Raw genomic sequence first — 16,606 nt, 5'->3', positions numbered from 1 at the left:
CCCGTTACTCAGTAGTGGAAGTGCGAACAAGAAATTTCAACATTTTCTGGAATATCGGTAGAAATTGGAAGAAAATATAACGAAATTAAAAAGAATTAAATAATTTTTAATAAGTGTGGGTTAGAATGGGTGAGGCAACAAGTTTTTGGGCAAAACGATTGAGGTTTGCAAGACTAATAAAGTCTGTTTTGGTCGGTTTGTGGGAATTAATGTGGGCGTAGCAACATTTGGAAACAAGCTTGCGTCGCGTTGCCTCTTCAATTAGCCTCTTTAATCTCAACTTCTTAGCTTTCATAGCTCCTGATCAAAATAATATATATTTTTAATGATACGAATCACTTCCTTCTACCTGTTACATACTTTTCATCGAATTTTCTATACCATTTTAGTCTACGAGAAACCTGCATAAAAATGATGTACACCTTATGATTAAAAACTGGGAAACTAAAAATTTCATGCAGATAGCTTTAAAACTGAGTGACTTGTTAATGTTGAAACGGACGGACGGACAGGCGAACGGACGGACATGCATATATCGAATTGACTGCTGATACTGATCAAAATTTTATTAACTTTATATGGTCGCAAATGTTTCCTTTAATGCGTGAAAAAAATATACCCTCTACAAGGAAATACAAATTGAATGTTTTAGCTTATTACAACAATGGTTTTCATGGAACATGCGCTTCGCGTATAAGAAGAGGTCCATAGTTTAACCACGAATTCGATATTTGTGCATTTAAAATGATTTTTTTTACGCTCATAATGCTTCCTTGGGATCGGACCATTATCTAAGCCTATGTAATCTCATTCAATTGACCGTTTGACACGCTTTGCAGCTTAAGGCAGATTTTGAAATAGAAATCTTCTTAGAACTCCCATTTTTTCAAAGGCGAGTGTCAAGCAGGAGCGAAAATCTGTAGCAATTGTCTCTTGCTGGGCCCTAGTTACAAGACCTGCTAAGAAGATCCAGAAGCGGACCGAGCATTTGTCCGCATAGGAAACTAAGGCACTAAGGATGTACGACTCCCCCCTGCTTGCTTTATAAGTGGTTTGGCTCGCCCACAACAGCCGTAAAGTCAAATGCAAATTGAAATGTACGGTAGCGGCTTGAAGGCAAGGACTTCCCCAGAAGGCACACAATGGTAGCGTTGCCCATCCACGACTAATCTTCGGTGTTGTATGAAAAGCCCTTTCACACTTAGTTATCATTGCTATTCCGGCCGACTGACCTCTCAATGGAGAGATGCAAAGATTTGTGAAAGAAACAGTAGGATATTGGCTATTGAAATGTTTCTGGGTGACGCGGCTGTCACCTGAGGTGCAATTATGATCGAAAGGTGCAAATAATAACCGATAAATTCATGTTTACCTAACGACTTCAGGTCGTGGTCCATCTCCTGCTGCCCACTTTCCATGATGAATGAATGGAAATCCTGTGAATAGGCCGGATGAATGATGAACTGAGCTCGCACTGAACCGCTTTGAAATGAAGCCCTCACCCATTGTGCATTACATGTAGGTGTACATTGCGCAAATCCCCTCCGGCGATCAGGATCAATCAACCATGCGAATGCATTTTATCACGGCCCACGATGTCTGTGGGCCTTACAATTGTTGAGAGTGCCAAACATTGGTTTTTGTATTGATTGATCTGCTTTTGGCTTTCCAACTTCATGGCAAGAAATGAAAAAATATATAAAAAATGTCGTTTTTCATAAAAAATATTATTCCGGACAATTGATTGATTGCAGCGCAGTGATGGCCTCCAATATAGCCAACAAAACGAATTTCAAATAGAGTGGTCGTATGTCATTTAGTTTATAATAAATACATTAATTTCAAACATTTTCAAAAAGCTTTGGAGAAACTTTTTTTTATGTACGCGTTCGGAAAGTAGACACTAGAATAATTCTATTCAATAATTCAATTATTCTAGAGTCTTTGGTTTCAACTAACCCAATCAACACTGATTTTAAACTATGTGGTAACTTAGGCCTTTCCCGCGCCTTATACCCACCAGATCCTTGTCATATGTGACTGTCCAAAAACCGCAAAAACTACTATAAATTGGCATCATAAATTTAAATTACTTCCACCCTTCTTCACCTAGGCGCTCCCAACCCAAGCCCAATCCAGCCCAGAGGGTTTGCGGACTCTCGCTGTTAGGGGGTTGGATCTGGGGTTGAAACCATGCTCAAATGTCGCTGTGGCAGGGTGAGAATGAGAGCGACGAGAACCGAATGAAAAAAGGGGCGAGAACGAAGCCATCAACACGATTATTTCGCATAAAATAAATTGATTTTGGCTAAGAGTCAAGCATTGCCTTTGAGCCCGAGTGAAGAGGAACGCCGCACATATCGAAAACAGAACAGACAGAACAAAAACTGCTCTTAAAATATGTCGAAATTTGTCCACAATAAGTGTTTTATTGAATCGCCATACACAAAGGATTGCCTCATAGCCGAACCCGAATTCATCACCGCTATAAACCACGGCCCAACCACTCGATGAGCCAGATTGAACAATGCCAGCGGACAATGGACTCGGAGACGGCGAAAGTAGTGGCACGTCTTCGCCCCTAGGTATCCAGAATCGGAGGGCCAGCGCCGACACCTTTGGCTGACACCTTCCCCCGGAATTTTGAATAGAAAGTGGGACATGAATAATGACAAGCGAGCCAATTTCGGGTAGTTACGTGAAAAACCGAGTCAACTCGGATTCTTTCCTCCATTATGACGCTGGCGTCTTTGTCTCGGATAAAATGGATTGAAAGTGGCACCTTTGGCAGCCGCTCAGGGAGACAGGACTCCTGTGGCGATGCGGTTATCCCGTCCCGTTCCTGATCTTTCGCTTCTGTGGCAGACATTGGGTCGCCGCTTAAATTGAGCGTGCGCAATCGATTAGTCGCATTTTCGTCACCGAATTTGTATTTAGTTTAAAACCTAATTCAAAAGTAGGCGACCCGTAAGGTATGCTACCACGCAAGAGTCATTTACAACTTTTTTACTCATTCTAAAACCTGCCATTCAATGAGTGGTAGTGTGCTCCCAGTTTTATACGCTCACTTCTTTAATTAATGAAAAAATAGAATTGTTATTCATACCCGTTACTTTTCGAGTAAAAGTTAGAAAGGAAGCGTTTCCAACCCAATAAAGTATGTAGATATATGCTTGATCAGGATCACTTTTTTCCCAAAATAAAAGCTATAAAACAAACAGCCAGATTCTTGTGACGTCTACGCCTACGTTGCCACGCCCACAAATAGCTAACAACTGTCACGCCCACACTTTGAAATTTTTTTTAATTTCATTATTTGCTATGCCAATTTCTATCTATATGCCAATGCTATATGGACAAAATAGTTTGTCCCTGCTCAAGCTGTTAAATGTTTTTTTTTTCTTGTCAATTTCTTTTGATATGCCAAAAAAAAGTTCCATTTTCTACTTCGAACTTCCACTAGCTGAGTAATAGGTATCTGATAGTCGAAGATTTCGACTAATAGAGTTGTAATAGTTCGTTCTTTAGTAACCTCTTTCAGAACTTAGTTGTTTATACCCGTTGCTCATAGAGTAAAAGGATATACTGGATAAAGTTAATATGTATATATAAAGTATATAATATATATTCTTTATCTACATTATTAGCCGCCTGTCCGTCCGTATGACAGTCGAGATAACAGGAACTATAAAAGCTAGAAAGTTGAGTTTGAGCATGCAGATTCCAGAGACCTAGACACAGTTCCATATTTTGCCTCGACCACAAACCGCACAAAACTGCCACGACCACAATCTTAAAAATTGTTTTTGATTTTTATACCCGTTACTCGTAGAGTAAAAGGGTATACTAGATTCGTTGAAAAGTATGTACAGTGAGAACCGACCATATAAAGTATATATATACTTGATCAGGATCAATAGCCGAGTCAGTCTGGCCATGTCCGTCTGTCCGTCCGTCCGTCTAGCTAGAATGTTGAAACTACAAAAGCTAGAATGTTGAGATTAAGCATGCAGCTTCCAGAGACAGACGCATCCAGACGTGTCCAAATGTTGCTACTGTCACGCTCACAATTTTGTAAAATGTTTTGATATTTTTTTCCTTTTGAATATATCATGTAAATTACTACAGATTTATCAAAATACTTTTAGCCACGCCCACAATTTTGAAAATTGTTTTGATATTTTTTCATTTTTGAATATAGATTTCTATAGATTTGCCAAAAATCGTTTTGCCACGCCCACTCTAACGCCCACAAACCACACAAAAGTTTTACGCCCACACTTTTCAAATTTTTTTTCATTTTATTATTTTTTCCCCACTTTTTACCGATATTTCAGAAAGTTTTGAAATTTTTCGTTTGCACTTCCTTGTTTTCGTTTTGCACTTTAAATTTTTCGTTTGCACTTCCACTAGCTGAGTAACGGGTATCTGATTGTCAGGGAACTCGACTATAGCATTCTATCTTGTTTTTCATCATTTTATTAGTTTTGAACATTTCTACTGATTTGCCCACAAACTTTTTGAAAAAAGTGTTAATTTTTTTTTGTTTTAATATATTATTTGTCTTTTTGATTTCATAATTATACATTATACATTATACAATTATATACATTATACAATTATACATAAACATTTTGGTCACTCCCAACATAACGCCTACAAACCTTCCAAAACTGACACGTACACACGATTGAAAAATGTTTTCTTTTTTTTTTATTATTTGCCTTGCTAATTTCAATCGGTATACCAAAAACATTTCAGCTACGCCCCTTCTAACGCAAAAAACTGTCATGCTCAAACTTTAAAAGCAATTTCTTTTAGTTCATAATTTTCTTACCCAAATTCTATCGATATGCCAGACAAATTTTGAAATTTCTCATTACACACACATCTACCAGCTATGTAACGGATATCTGTAAGTCGGGAATCGTTTTCTCTTATTAAAAATACTTTTAATACGATGTCATCTACACTGACTTCAGTAAATCTGTGGATAGGAAACTCAATTTATCAGGTTTCATGGGTGATATTGGCGTCAGCTCCTTCATTCCCATAGTCATTATAATTCATTATATTATATTTATAAGCGCATAGGATGTTAAATTATGCCTTAAAATATGTATAAGGACACTTCGTGCCATTTGGACTTAAATTCCGGTCTAGACTGCTTTCAAAAATGATGGCGTGGCATCTAATATACTATATATAACACCCTTATTGGACAGAATAACTCTAGTTGACGATCTTGGCATTCTTTTGGACACAAAACTTTATGATCACATTTCATCTATGACAAATTAAGACATTTCTCACAGAAAAACGATAATTCTTACGTAACTAAATCTTTATTTATTTTGCTTGTTCGTCCGATTCATTAATACGCATAAACACGGAGTTCATACGGAGTCTAATTTGCGATGCAAGCCCTATTACCTTCCTAGTCATAGGACGATCTTCTTTTAGGAAAAATTGAAAGCCCTGACTTGGTAGTCTGCTTTACTTTTCTGTACCAAGAGGACTAAGACTAATGTTTCATTCCACTAATTTGTATACCCTTTTATTCTACGAGTAATGGGGATATACATTACTTACATTCATAAATAAATATCGTAAGGTGAGCATAAAATGAAAGTGATATTTTTTCGTTCAATTGCCACCTGAAAAAGCAGCCGCTGCTCTTTCCGAGAAATGCGATTATTTCTAGAGTTTGGCAGACAGTCGGGCATCCTTGAGAGCCCAAAAGATTCATCGACCTATAATTAAGCCATATAACCTGTTACAATTGATAAAACGTAAGCCGTCATATTTCTTGGATGGGCTCAAGAGTCTCCAGAGCGCTGCCATTAATTAGACGAATTGTCTATTTGTAGGTGTCAACAGGTAATTCATTGTTAAAGCGGTTTTTTGTAGGTGACGATTGAACAGGACAACGGAGACATGTCCCCTAAAGAACTGCATTTTCGCAGAGGCTTGCTTAGCTGGCGGCAAGATCTGAGAAAGCGGCAAGTCACGTTGCACCTCTAAAGGATAATGTGGCAAAATCCAGACAATTGCTGTCCTTAGCGGCACTTCAAAAAATGCGCTGACAGAGGTTGCTTGTTTGCTGTTTGACTATACCATCGCAATTGACGTTTGATGGCTAGGCAGGGCGCAAATAAATAATATTCAAACAAATACTTATATGTATACTATAATGCGATACCTCGTTATTCTTAGGCTTGAGAGTTTCTTCACAGCAACCCTGCACGAGAAGCTTTGATATCGAACTAAATTGTAGGGCAGGAATATTGCGTTGTATACATCTGTATGTACATACATTGTATATTGTGCACAAGAAATATCTCGCAGTTTTAATGTTATTGTACATTTCAAACCTTTTTCCCTAAAACACAGTATACAGTATATAAATATGTATATGTATATATTTATATATGTATATGTAAATACTTGTGTTAACATTGACAAATTTGTACATGCATACATACATAAAATGTATAGCTTTTCGCCCTTCATAGCCAAAAATGTTTTCGCGGGTCCAACGCTGTTCGGCCACGCCTAGAAAAGCTGTCCACAGATGGCGCTCGCACCCAAACCCACCACCACCCACTCTCACCGATGCCATTTCCCAGGCGTCTCACTTTTTTATTTCAAATTTCCGGCCGAAGCGTTCGGCTGTGGTGGGTTGCCACTGGGACGTCCGCTCCATCCGTGCGAAGTTGTGCGCCAGACGACGCTGCATCAGTTCGCGCTTAGACGTCATCGGTGGAAAACCAGGCCAGCTCGATCCACTCTAGCCTCGCCTCGACTCGTCTCGTTTTAGTCCGTGAGATACTCGATTCGAACCGCACATACTTGACCACGTTCCTCCGGCGGAGGAAAAGGGCCAAAATCATCGATTGTAAAATGATATGCTAGACGAAACCCTACTTCGCAGCCCCGAGTGAACCGAGATTAAGTGAAAGGCCGATGGATTAGTGGTGCTGGCCAAGTGAACTCAACTCTCCGGCTGACCCCTCACATGTTTTCCAAGGCAACGGTTTCTTCTGTATCTGTTTTCCGCTAAAAATCTAACTACCGCCTGTAATTAAAGAGCCCATAAATCCGCGGAGAGTAAACCTAGAGCTGAGCCACCAGTCAACAGTGAAAATGGTAAAAAGTGATTATGAAATGGGCCACAAGGTGCAGGCCTAACCCACTGAGCCATGCTTATGCACATCCTTTGCCTTAATGCAAATTGAGAGTCAATTGTCACCACTCGTCCCTTGTTGAAGGAGCAGAATGGGGCACAGGGAGAAGCAGATCCTTTGCTTTTTTACGCCCCATTGTTTTGCGCCGCTGAAGTAAAATACAAGCGTGTATGATGTAAGCTGAGCTACCACTGCTTTCCTCTGCTCCCCGCCTGTCGCTGCTATCCCCTCGTCTATTTAATAAGCACAGCCATTTATTTTTATAAGATGACGCCGTCATCGTGGATTCCTTCCCCCTCTTCCCATACCCTTCAGCAGCAAAAGGAGGTAACAACAGCATCAGCAGTTACAACAACAGTAACTAACGGCAAAAGTCAACCGAAAACCACAGCACCCTCCCGCTCTTGCAACCTTACCCAACAGCAAGTGGGAGTAAAGGTGGGCCAGGGGGAGAAGCAGGCGTAACTGTAAATCGATATTTTGCGGCATGACCGAGTGGCCCGAAAGGGGGCACTGGGCTTACGGAATGGTGTGGTGGCTTTGGTTTCGTTAGTCACTCAGTCATACAGACGCCGCCGAGCCCTTCGCATCACGTCCCACGCTCCTCACGATGCTATCCCTGTATCCCAGGCCGTTCGTGTTTAATGGTGAACTCCCCAATTGCTCTCGTTGCTCCCTCGCGCTCTCGTTCTCTCTTCAGAGAGAGGGAGAGGAGAGACACGGTCCTCGGGCATTTGCTTAAAATGTGCGCTGTTATCACACCAGCAGCAACAACAAACATAATGACAACTAGAATTATTTACTAGAACTAGTGGATCCAGAAGTTCCAGAACTTAAGGATAATGTTTGATTGTATGGAGAATATACTTGATACTCTTGAAACTTGAACCACTTTCTCTTAAGCCTGAATATATTAGAGGCTAAACAATGAAATTTACATAACGAAATCTATATTAATTATCCTACTTCAGATATTTTGATATAGTGTTTGGTAATTCTTAAGAATATTTCTCCCCCCTGTGATGTTAAGATACAATATTATGATGTACGGGTCTTCACTTAATAAATATAAAACAAAACAAAAATACTTCCTGTTCATATGGACAGACGGACATGGCTATTTATCCTGATCAAGAATATATGTATATACTCCATATAGTCGGAAACGCTTTCGGTAGCCGAGTTGAACTGGTTATGTCCGTCCATATAAGCGCTGTGATCTCGGGAACTAGAAAAGCGTTAACTCTAACGCCCACAAGCAACATACAATTGTCACGACCACATGTGATATATGATATGAGAAATATTACATAAAAATGTAACATAAACATACCATAAGCTTACCCCACAGGCAAAAGGGCTTAAGGTTCAGTTAAACTTAAAGTTAAGTTTAAGTAAAACGATACGTATGTACATACTTATGTATGTATGTATATGAATTTATTTGCTTGGCTGGCCTTACTGCAGTTCAGACCTAGTGTCACATTTCTACCAAAGAGCTGCAGATAAAGCTGGCTCACGCCATAAGCCATAAACACCATGAAGCAGCGAAAATAAACTTAGTACTCTAGCATTTGCTAGCATTTCCCGGTCTGTTTTTTGTACACTGACAAATAATAGTGAACACGTTACTCGCAGAGCAAAAGGGTATACTAGATTCGTTCAAAAATATGTAACAGGCAGAAGGAAGCTTTTCCGACCATATAAAGAATATATATTCTTGATCAGGATCATTAGCCGAGTCGAACTGGACATGTTCGTCTGTCCGTCCGTATGAACGTCGAAACACTTTTGAAAAATGTTCTGATATTTTTATATTTTTTTTATTAGTCTTGTAAATTTCTATCGATTTGACAAATATCTGTTTGATATCCCTGACACGCTGATAAAACTGCCACGCCCACACATTTAAAAACTTTTTTGATATTTTTTCATTTTTATTATTTATTTTCGCAATTTCTACCGATATTCCTGAATAAATAGAAATGTCTCATTCGAACTTCCACTAGCTGAGTAACGGGTATCTGATAGTCGGGGAACTCGACTATTGCATTCTATCTTGTTTTAGTCAGAAGTTGCTGCACAGTGAAGAAAGCAGTTACCACAATGGAAGCGTATTGTGACTTTCGTAATATTGAGATTATTTCTGAACAGTTAAAACACATTCGAAAAATTTGTCATGCTTGTCAAAATGTATAGTTTTTATTAACGGTTATTTGTAATTATTATTATTATTAACTATTATTATTTAATAATGTCAATCTTATCACATTGATGGGACCCACCTTGTTTTGTTAATGCTTAAAAAACCTAGGGCATGAGTAACACATAGGCTTAGAAGTGTAGAATTAATTGATATTTTAACAAGAGAGAATGATGTAATCAAGTTCTCCGACTATCAGATACCCGTTACTCAGGTAACAATTATTAATTTTGAAAAAGTTACAGTTTTGAGCGATTTGTAGGCGTAAGAGTGGGCAACATTTTTTGTTTAAATTTCAAAACATTTTTCAAAATGTTTAGCGTGGCGGTTTTGAGCGGGTACTGGCCGTTAGAGTGGGCGTGGCGAAACGACTTTCTACACATCGATAGAAATTTACAAGACTAATACACAAATTAAATAATATCAAAACATTTTCAAAAGTGTGGGCGTGTTTGGCGTTTTTGGTCGGCTTGTGGACGTTAGAGTGGGTGTTGTAACATTTGGAAACAAACTTGCGCTGCGTCTATGGCTCTAGAAGCTGCAAGCCTAATCTCACTTGGCCACTCGGACTCAGCTATTGACCCTGATCAAGAATCTATATACTTTATATGGAAAAGCTTCCTTCTTCCTGTTACATACTTTTCAACGAATCTAGTAAACCCTTTTACTCTAACGAGTATAATAGGCAATAAAGTGCCTAAAAATAATGTATTTTATTAGATATCAAAATTATCTTTTATTTAAATATGTTACCGGATTTATAGTGGTCGGGATTTAACATCAGAATCGCAAAACTATTTTGAATAAATTATCTGTGTCTTATACTAACTTCAATATCTGTTTTACAGATTGTACGCCGTCGATCCCGCCGTGCCCGCATGTGGAACATGGGGCTGTTGTTTTTAATTTATTACTGCGTCAGCATCTACTCCGCCAAAGGAGACACTAAAGATGGACAGTCCCTGCCTCTGGATGTGGGCGCACTGGCCGAGGATGCTGGCGATGCCGAGGCCAACGGAGAGGATACTCCAGAGAGAAACACAGAGGGCCATTCCGTCCAGGACACAACACTGGCGTTTGAGGTACCGTGCCTTATAGATCTACGATCACTTAGAACTAAAAGCTTTCCGATAGGCTCAGGCGACCACGCAATCGACCCCCATTCATAACGCGGTTCCCACCTGGCGCCCAAAGCGGGAAAACTGCACGCCCCCGGCAATCGAGCAGTTCCCACAGCCGCTAATGAACAAGTGGGCGCGGCAGCATGGCGGCCTTATCCTCCACATACTGGTGGCAGTCTTCACTTTTTTCGGGTTGGCAATAGTTTGCGATGAGTACTTTGTGGCCAGTCTGGATCGGCTTTGCGAGGGTAAGCTTTCAACCAATCAAAAATACCTCTTGAAGATTTAAAAGCAAAAGACTATCAGATACCCGTTACTCAACTAGTGGAAGTGCAAACGAGAACAACCAACAACTTTTTTGCATACCGATAGAAACTGGAAACAAAAGATTAAATAAAAATAAATCAAAAGTGTGAGTGTGGGGGTTATGGTGGCCAAAATGTTTAGCATATCGATAAAAATTAGAAAGACATTTCAATACATTTTTCAAAACTGATTTGGGCTGTTTGTGGGCGTTGAGTAACGAGTTTGTGGTAGAAAGCTCTTTTTTGCAAATCGATAGAAATTTACAAAACTAATCAAAAAACTAAAAATATTAAGAAGATTTTCAAAAGTGTGGGCGTGGCAGCATTAATAAGCAAACTTCGTCTACGTCTCTGATATTTGATAACACCATTTTTTCGTCGAAAGAGTAAATTTTATATGGTATAATTAGGAAGTCCAGGGCAAAATTATTCTTTGTCCAAAAAGTTTATATCAAATCTTTTATATTTTGAAGTATCGAACGGCACTTGATTTTTAACTCGTCAAGAAGTATATCTTGGTATGCGATTCCTGTAGGTTTTGCGCAAGTTTTGATTGCTGTATCACTTGTTAAGATCGGACAACCACTGCAAATTTTAACTCGACTATAGCGTTCTCTCTTGGTTACTCATAGAGTAAAAGGGTATACTAGATTTGTTGAAAAGTATGTAACAGGTAGAAGGAAGCGTTTCCGACCATAGAAAGTATATAATATATATTCTTGATTAGTCGATCTGAGTATGTCCGTCCGTCAGTCCCCCTCTCCTTCAGTCCGTGTGTCCGTCCGTATGAACGTCGAGATTTCTGACATAAAAGTTAGATAGACTATAAATGTTAGATATTCAGATTTCAGAGACATAAAGCAGCGCTAGTTTGTTAGCCACGGACGCAGCTTTGAAAAATATTTTGAAATTTCTGAATTTTTCTATTAGTCTTGTAAGTTTTTTTACATCTGCTAAAAAAATGTTAGCGCCCACAAACTGCCCAAAATTCACACGGCCACACTTTTGGAAATTTTTTTTATTTTATTATTTTAATATTTTTTTTGCGAATTTCTATCGATATGCCAAACAGAATGGCATATCTTTCCCGTTCACACTCCCACCAGCTGAGTAACGGGTATCTGATAGTCGCCGAACTCGACTATAGCCTTCGGTTTTGTTTTTAATGTATAATTATTGCTCGGGTATAAAAGCTTTTGCTTGCCGGGGTTAGCTTCTTTTCTTGTTAATCTTTTAAACAGCATTAGATCCTAGCAAGGTGGAACCAATTTTGTCCATCAAATGAGACATCTTTCTCCAAAACAGCTATCTATCTAGTCATACTTTTTATATGTTAGCATACTTTAAATGTTATGTTTTATCCCATATAATCTGACCAGCACAGCTTGAAGTTTGAATACTGATAAGTGCCCAACTATTTGGTTCAACAAAAGGAAAGGTTATCCTAGAAGAGATATTATAATATCCGTTACTCGCTTGTTTTTACATTTTAGAGCTAAAGCTATCGCCAGATGTCGCGGGAGCCACGTTTATGGCCGCCGGAAGCTCGGCACCTGAGCTGGCTACTGTGGTGATAGGAGTGTTCTTTGCTAAGGACGACATCGGCATCAGCGGGGTCATCGGATCGGCCGTATTTAACATTATGTTCGTGATATCCGTTTGTGCCCTATGCTCCGGTACCGTCTGCCAACTAAATTGGTGGCCCCTGGTACGGGACTGCTTCTTTTACTGTGTTTCTATTCTCGTAATGTTAATAATCATCTTCAACGACGTTATATCCTGCGTAAGTAACTACACAATGACAGCCTTCGTCGTCTAATCTTTCCTTCTTTCTTCTTTCAGTTTGAGTCCGTCGTGATGCTGCTCTGCTACGTAGGATACTGCGTGGCCCTCCACTTTAATACGGAGCTGGAACACTGGGCAATGGGTCTGAACTTACCGTTCAAGCTGCCCAGCAAGGAGGAGCAGTCAGCTCTGGTAACCTACAGAAACGTGCCAGAAGGATCCTACACGCAGGAAAGTGTCGCCCAGACCCAGGGACAGAAGGCCACAAATGTAAACGAGAGCACAAGTGCGCAGCCGCAGAGCGACTACCAGAATTACAGCGATCCGAATCCGACCTGGGACCCGAACGCTGCCTGGGGAGATGAGAACCAGCCGAATCCAGTTGCCAATCCACCGCCCGTTGACGACTGGGGCATGGGCCACAGTGGCCAGGAGAACATGGGCTACCACGCCGACCAGCCAGAGTCTGTGGTCACTGGCGAGGAGGCATCTGCGGCTGCCAAGGGTGGCCAGGGTGGTGGACAGGGTGTGTCTACTCAGCCCACCTCGGCGGGAGGAGTGGACTACTACAAGTCCACGGACAAGCAGCGGGAGCCGCGCCGCGATCCCCTTCTGCGACCCACGGAAGGAGGGCTGCCAGCCCTGGTTTCGTGGTATGTGGTTTACCCGATCCACTTCCTCTGCAAGAATACGATGCCCGACTGTCGGCAGGAGCAGTATCGCAACTGGTACCCCTTCACCTTCCTAATGTCGATGGTGTGGATATCGTTCTACTCCTACTTTATGGTGTGGATGATTACAGTGATAGGGTCCACGCTTGCCATCCCGGACACCGTGATGGGTTTGACGTTTGTGGCCGCTGGCGTGTCTGTCCCGGATGCCCTAAGCTCAATAGCCGTTATCAAAGAGGGCTTTGGCGACATGGCCGTGTCAAACGCAATTGGCTCGAATGTCTTTGATATACTAGTGTGCTTAGGTCTTCCCTGGTTCATACAGACGGCCATCATAAAGCCCGGCTCGCACGTCAACGTAATATCTAAGGGTATGTATCGCTTGCGTGTCTATCTACCTAGTTGTCATCGTCGTATACCCGTGGCATGAGTAATACCGTTCAAGTCTAATCCTTCAGTGCCCCCTCTCTATTTTCCTCTCCATTTCGATGTTCAGGACTAGCATACTCCACGCTGTCGCTCTTCTCCACCGTTGTCTTCTTGATCCTGTCGACGCACTTAAACGGCTGGAAGCTGGACAAGCGACTGGGCATCATTCTCATGGTCTGGTATTTGTTCTTTATCACGCTGGCGTCGCTTTACGAGTTGAATGTCTTTGGCTACATGAACCCACCAGAGTGCCCCAGTTAGTATGCCCCACAGGTGCGATCTTGTTTTGCTCTAACAATCTAATCTATTGTTTCAGGCACCTACTAAGCTCCAGACGATGACAGCAGTGGATCTACATACATGATAATTGCCAGCACCAAGTTTCGAATACCACATTTACATACATGTAGAGTTGTTCAAGGCCGCAGCTATAACAAACCCAAAACACTGAAAACACAAAGAAAACGACGCATTAGGAGTAATATTTACCTAACGTTAATTAGAGGAGAAATTTAATACTCAAAACGCGTTTTACATGGATTTTTACATTGCACCAAAAGAATGATAAACCAAAAAATAAATATTGTAAATGTAAATGTATACTATATTTATTAATACGTATTGTAAGGACACATAGGAAAATGATAACCAATAATGGTGTAATTTCTTTTCCATTGAAAATTTTTTTAAATTTTCGCAATTATATTACAATTAAATTTAAAAATGTTCGTTAACTTCAAAACAAAACACGGTCTTTGTGGGCTTCATTTTTTTGTTTCTCCGATGATCATTGCGAAACTTGCATAAGATGATTGAAGGTTTAGTAATGAAACTCACGCGTATAGGAAGAGGGCCACTTACCGTATATAATTATTGTTATGATTTTCAACGACATAAAATGATTTTTTAAACTCCAGATCTTTTAAAAAAGTTTCTCAATTTAAAGGGAATTACACATGAATATGTAAGAAAAGAAAAGTAATTATAAAGCAAAAATACAACTGTAGATAGGGAGACAAATTTATATAATTAAAAACAAAGAACAAGCAAAATTAGGTATTGCAGATAAGGGTTTTAATTAACAACACAATATGCCCACAAAACTTATGCAAATCTATAATATAACTTAGTCGAGTTATGTTTATGTATATACTTTTGATTCACATCTCTTTTCTATACTTTAATTAATTATAGACCCTTATTTTCGGATTCTCGAAACAATCTCCGTTGACTGTTGAAATTACTCTCCTCCTAGTTTTAAACCAAGAGAACGAATATTTAGAGACAGACCAGATATGCAGAGCTATAAGCTGAACAAGAACAACGAATTTTATTTAAAATTTGATTACGAAATTTGTTCTTCAAATAAATAAGAACAAATTGTTAATTTAACTTGATTTGCAATCGATTATTTAACGAAACTAATAAAACATCCTAGCTGTTCGAAATATAAATTATCAGTAAAGTGCAAAGACATTAATTACGACGGCAATTAATCGTGTCAATTTATTATTGTAAATAATAACCACATATAAATATTTATTGAGCAATGGAACACATATTAAACAATTCAGGTCAATTGTGCTGCATTCTACGTTCAAAACCAGTCATTTTCACGGTTCAGTGTATGTGTTTTCTTAAAGGTTTAAAATGATAAAGTGTTAATTTTAAAGGTTTCACATACCGATTCTTGGTAATTGCATTGAGACCATCATCAGTAGCACATTTTACCGCATTTTGCAGGTTTGTTGTTTCAAAAATTCAATGTAAAAGTTGATAGTCATTAAACAGTACAACTCAGAACCACACCAAGAGTATATTTTAAGTATGTGTTATTTGTCTATTATAAGAGAATTCAATGCACGCGTTATATGATGTTAGCCGTTTGGCAGTATGTAATTACTTCTTGGCCTACCCAGCTCCTGAAACCGGTCCGATTCCGGCTGATTATTCACCTTCACAAGAATTAGTATCCCGTATAAAGACGTTGCAGCTGGTGGTCGATTATGACACGGAAACAGAATCAGGCGTTTAGCTAAAAGCAATGTCTGAGACAAATAGTATGTATCCAGTATATGCACCCAGTTATCCACATACAACAACCGATACTATTCATGTGGACAAGCTCAAATCATAGTTAAGTACTACATATATAAATACATATTAATTCTACATATTTATACAGAGCGAGGACATACATACACTTACAAATACAGCATTCTCCTTAAAGGCTATAGATTATGTAAACAATCTTCCAGAACCGAATCAATCACAAGCTAGGCATAGTCAGCGATCAACTTTTAAGTTATCAATCAGAGTCGACCTGCGAGTTTTAAATTTCAGCTCAAAAATATCTTTTATCCTCTCTCCTGTGAGCAAATTGTTACTTTTTTATGTTGATAATAATATATAATGATGGTAATAGTAACAACCAGAAATTAAAAAGATATTTAAAAGATATTATATTTCAGAAATAAAAAAAGGTTTATTTAAACACTTAATATACTGCTTAATATATAAAAAAGTAAAAAAATAAATTAAAGCAGTTACATTTCTAAATTTCTAGTTCTAGGTTCTTTAAAAAATTTCGAATCATTAAATCATGTTGAATCAATGTTGAAAAATTAAAATTAAAGCCGGATTGATTTCTTAAAAATGTATTATCTTTTAATATAGCAAATTACCGCTGGAGCCTTCATGGTTGAAGGAAAGTTACTATGCGTAATTTTTATCACGTGCACACACAATATCAACATTACACAAGAAATCGTACGAACAATCCGCCAATTAAAGAATGCCCACTTAGATTTCTCCGTACCCAAGATTTCTAATTACTCAAGATTCTTGGCCCAAACCAATTAAAAGGTTCTTCCTGCTCTGCAAAACATGTCGATCCAAATCTTTA

General features: G+C 39.2%; 1 protein-coding gene across 1 annotated transcript; it reads left to right on the top strand.

The window, feature by feature from the left end:
* Positions 1 to 6,710: 6,710 nt before the first annotated feature.
* Positions 6,711 to 16,125, top strand: LOC6552115 (probable sodium/potassium/calcium exchanger CG1090). The gene is made up of 7 exons (XM_001978775.3): positions 6,711 to 7,149; positions 10,239 to 10,472; positions 10,525 to 10,759; positions 12,310 to 12,599; positions 12,659 to 13,643; positions 13,769 to 13,957; positions 14,018 to 16,125. Exons 1-7 carry the CDS (start codon positions 7,147 to 7,149, stop codon positions 14,026 to 14,028), a joined length of 1,947 nt encoding a protein of 648 aa, XP_001978811.2. The 5' UTR covers positions 6,711 to 7,146; the 3' UTR covers positions 14,029 to 16,125.
* Positions 16,126 to 16,606: the final 481 nt, after the last annotated feature.

This window comes from Drosophila erecta, unplaced genomic scaffold (assembly GCF_003286155.1).
Source record: "Drosophila erecta strain 14021-0224.00,06,07 unplaced genomic scaffold, DereRS2 tig00000000-arrow-pilon, whole genome shotgun sequence".
Taxonomy (NCBI): Eukaryota; Metazoa; Arthropoda; class Insecta; order Diptera; family Drosophilidae; genus Drosophila; species Drosophila erecta.
Note: the sequence above shows the minus strand (reverse complement) of the source record. Positions and strands in the feature narration are given on the sequence as shown.

Bases quoted from the DNA above. Each gene is read 5' to 3' on its own strand.
- LOC6552115 (XM_001978775.3), top strand. The intron at 10,760-12,309 runs GTAAGCTTTCAA...TTTACATTTTAG, and splicing joins TCTGGATCGGCTTTGCGAGG to AGCTAAAGCTATCGCCAGAT. The intron at 13,644-13,768 runs GTATGTATCGCT...TTCGATGTTCAG, and splicing joins CGTCAACGTAATATCTAAGG to GACTAGCATACTCCACGCTG.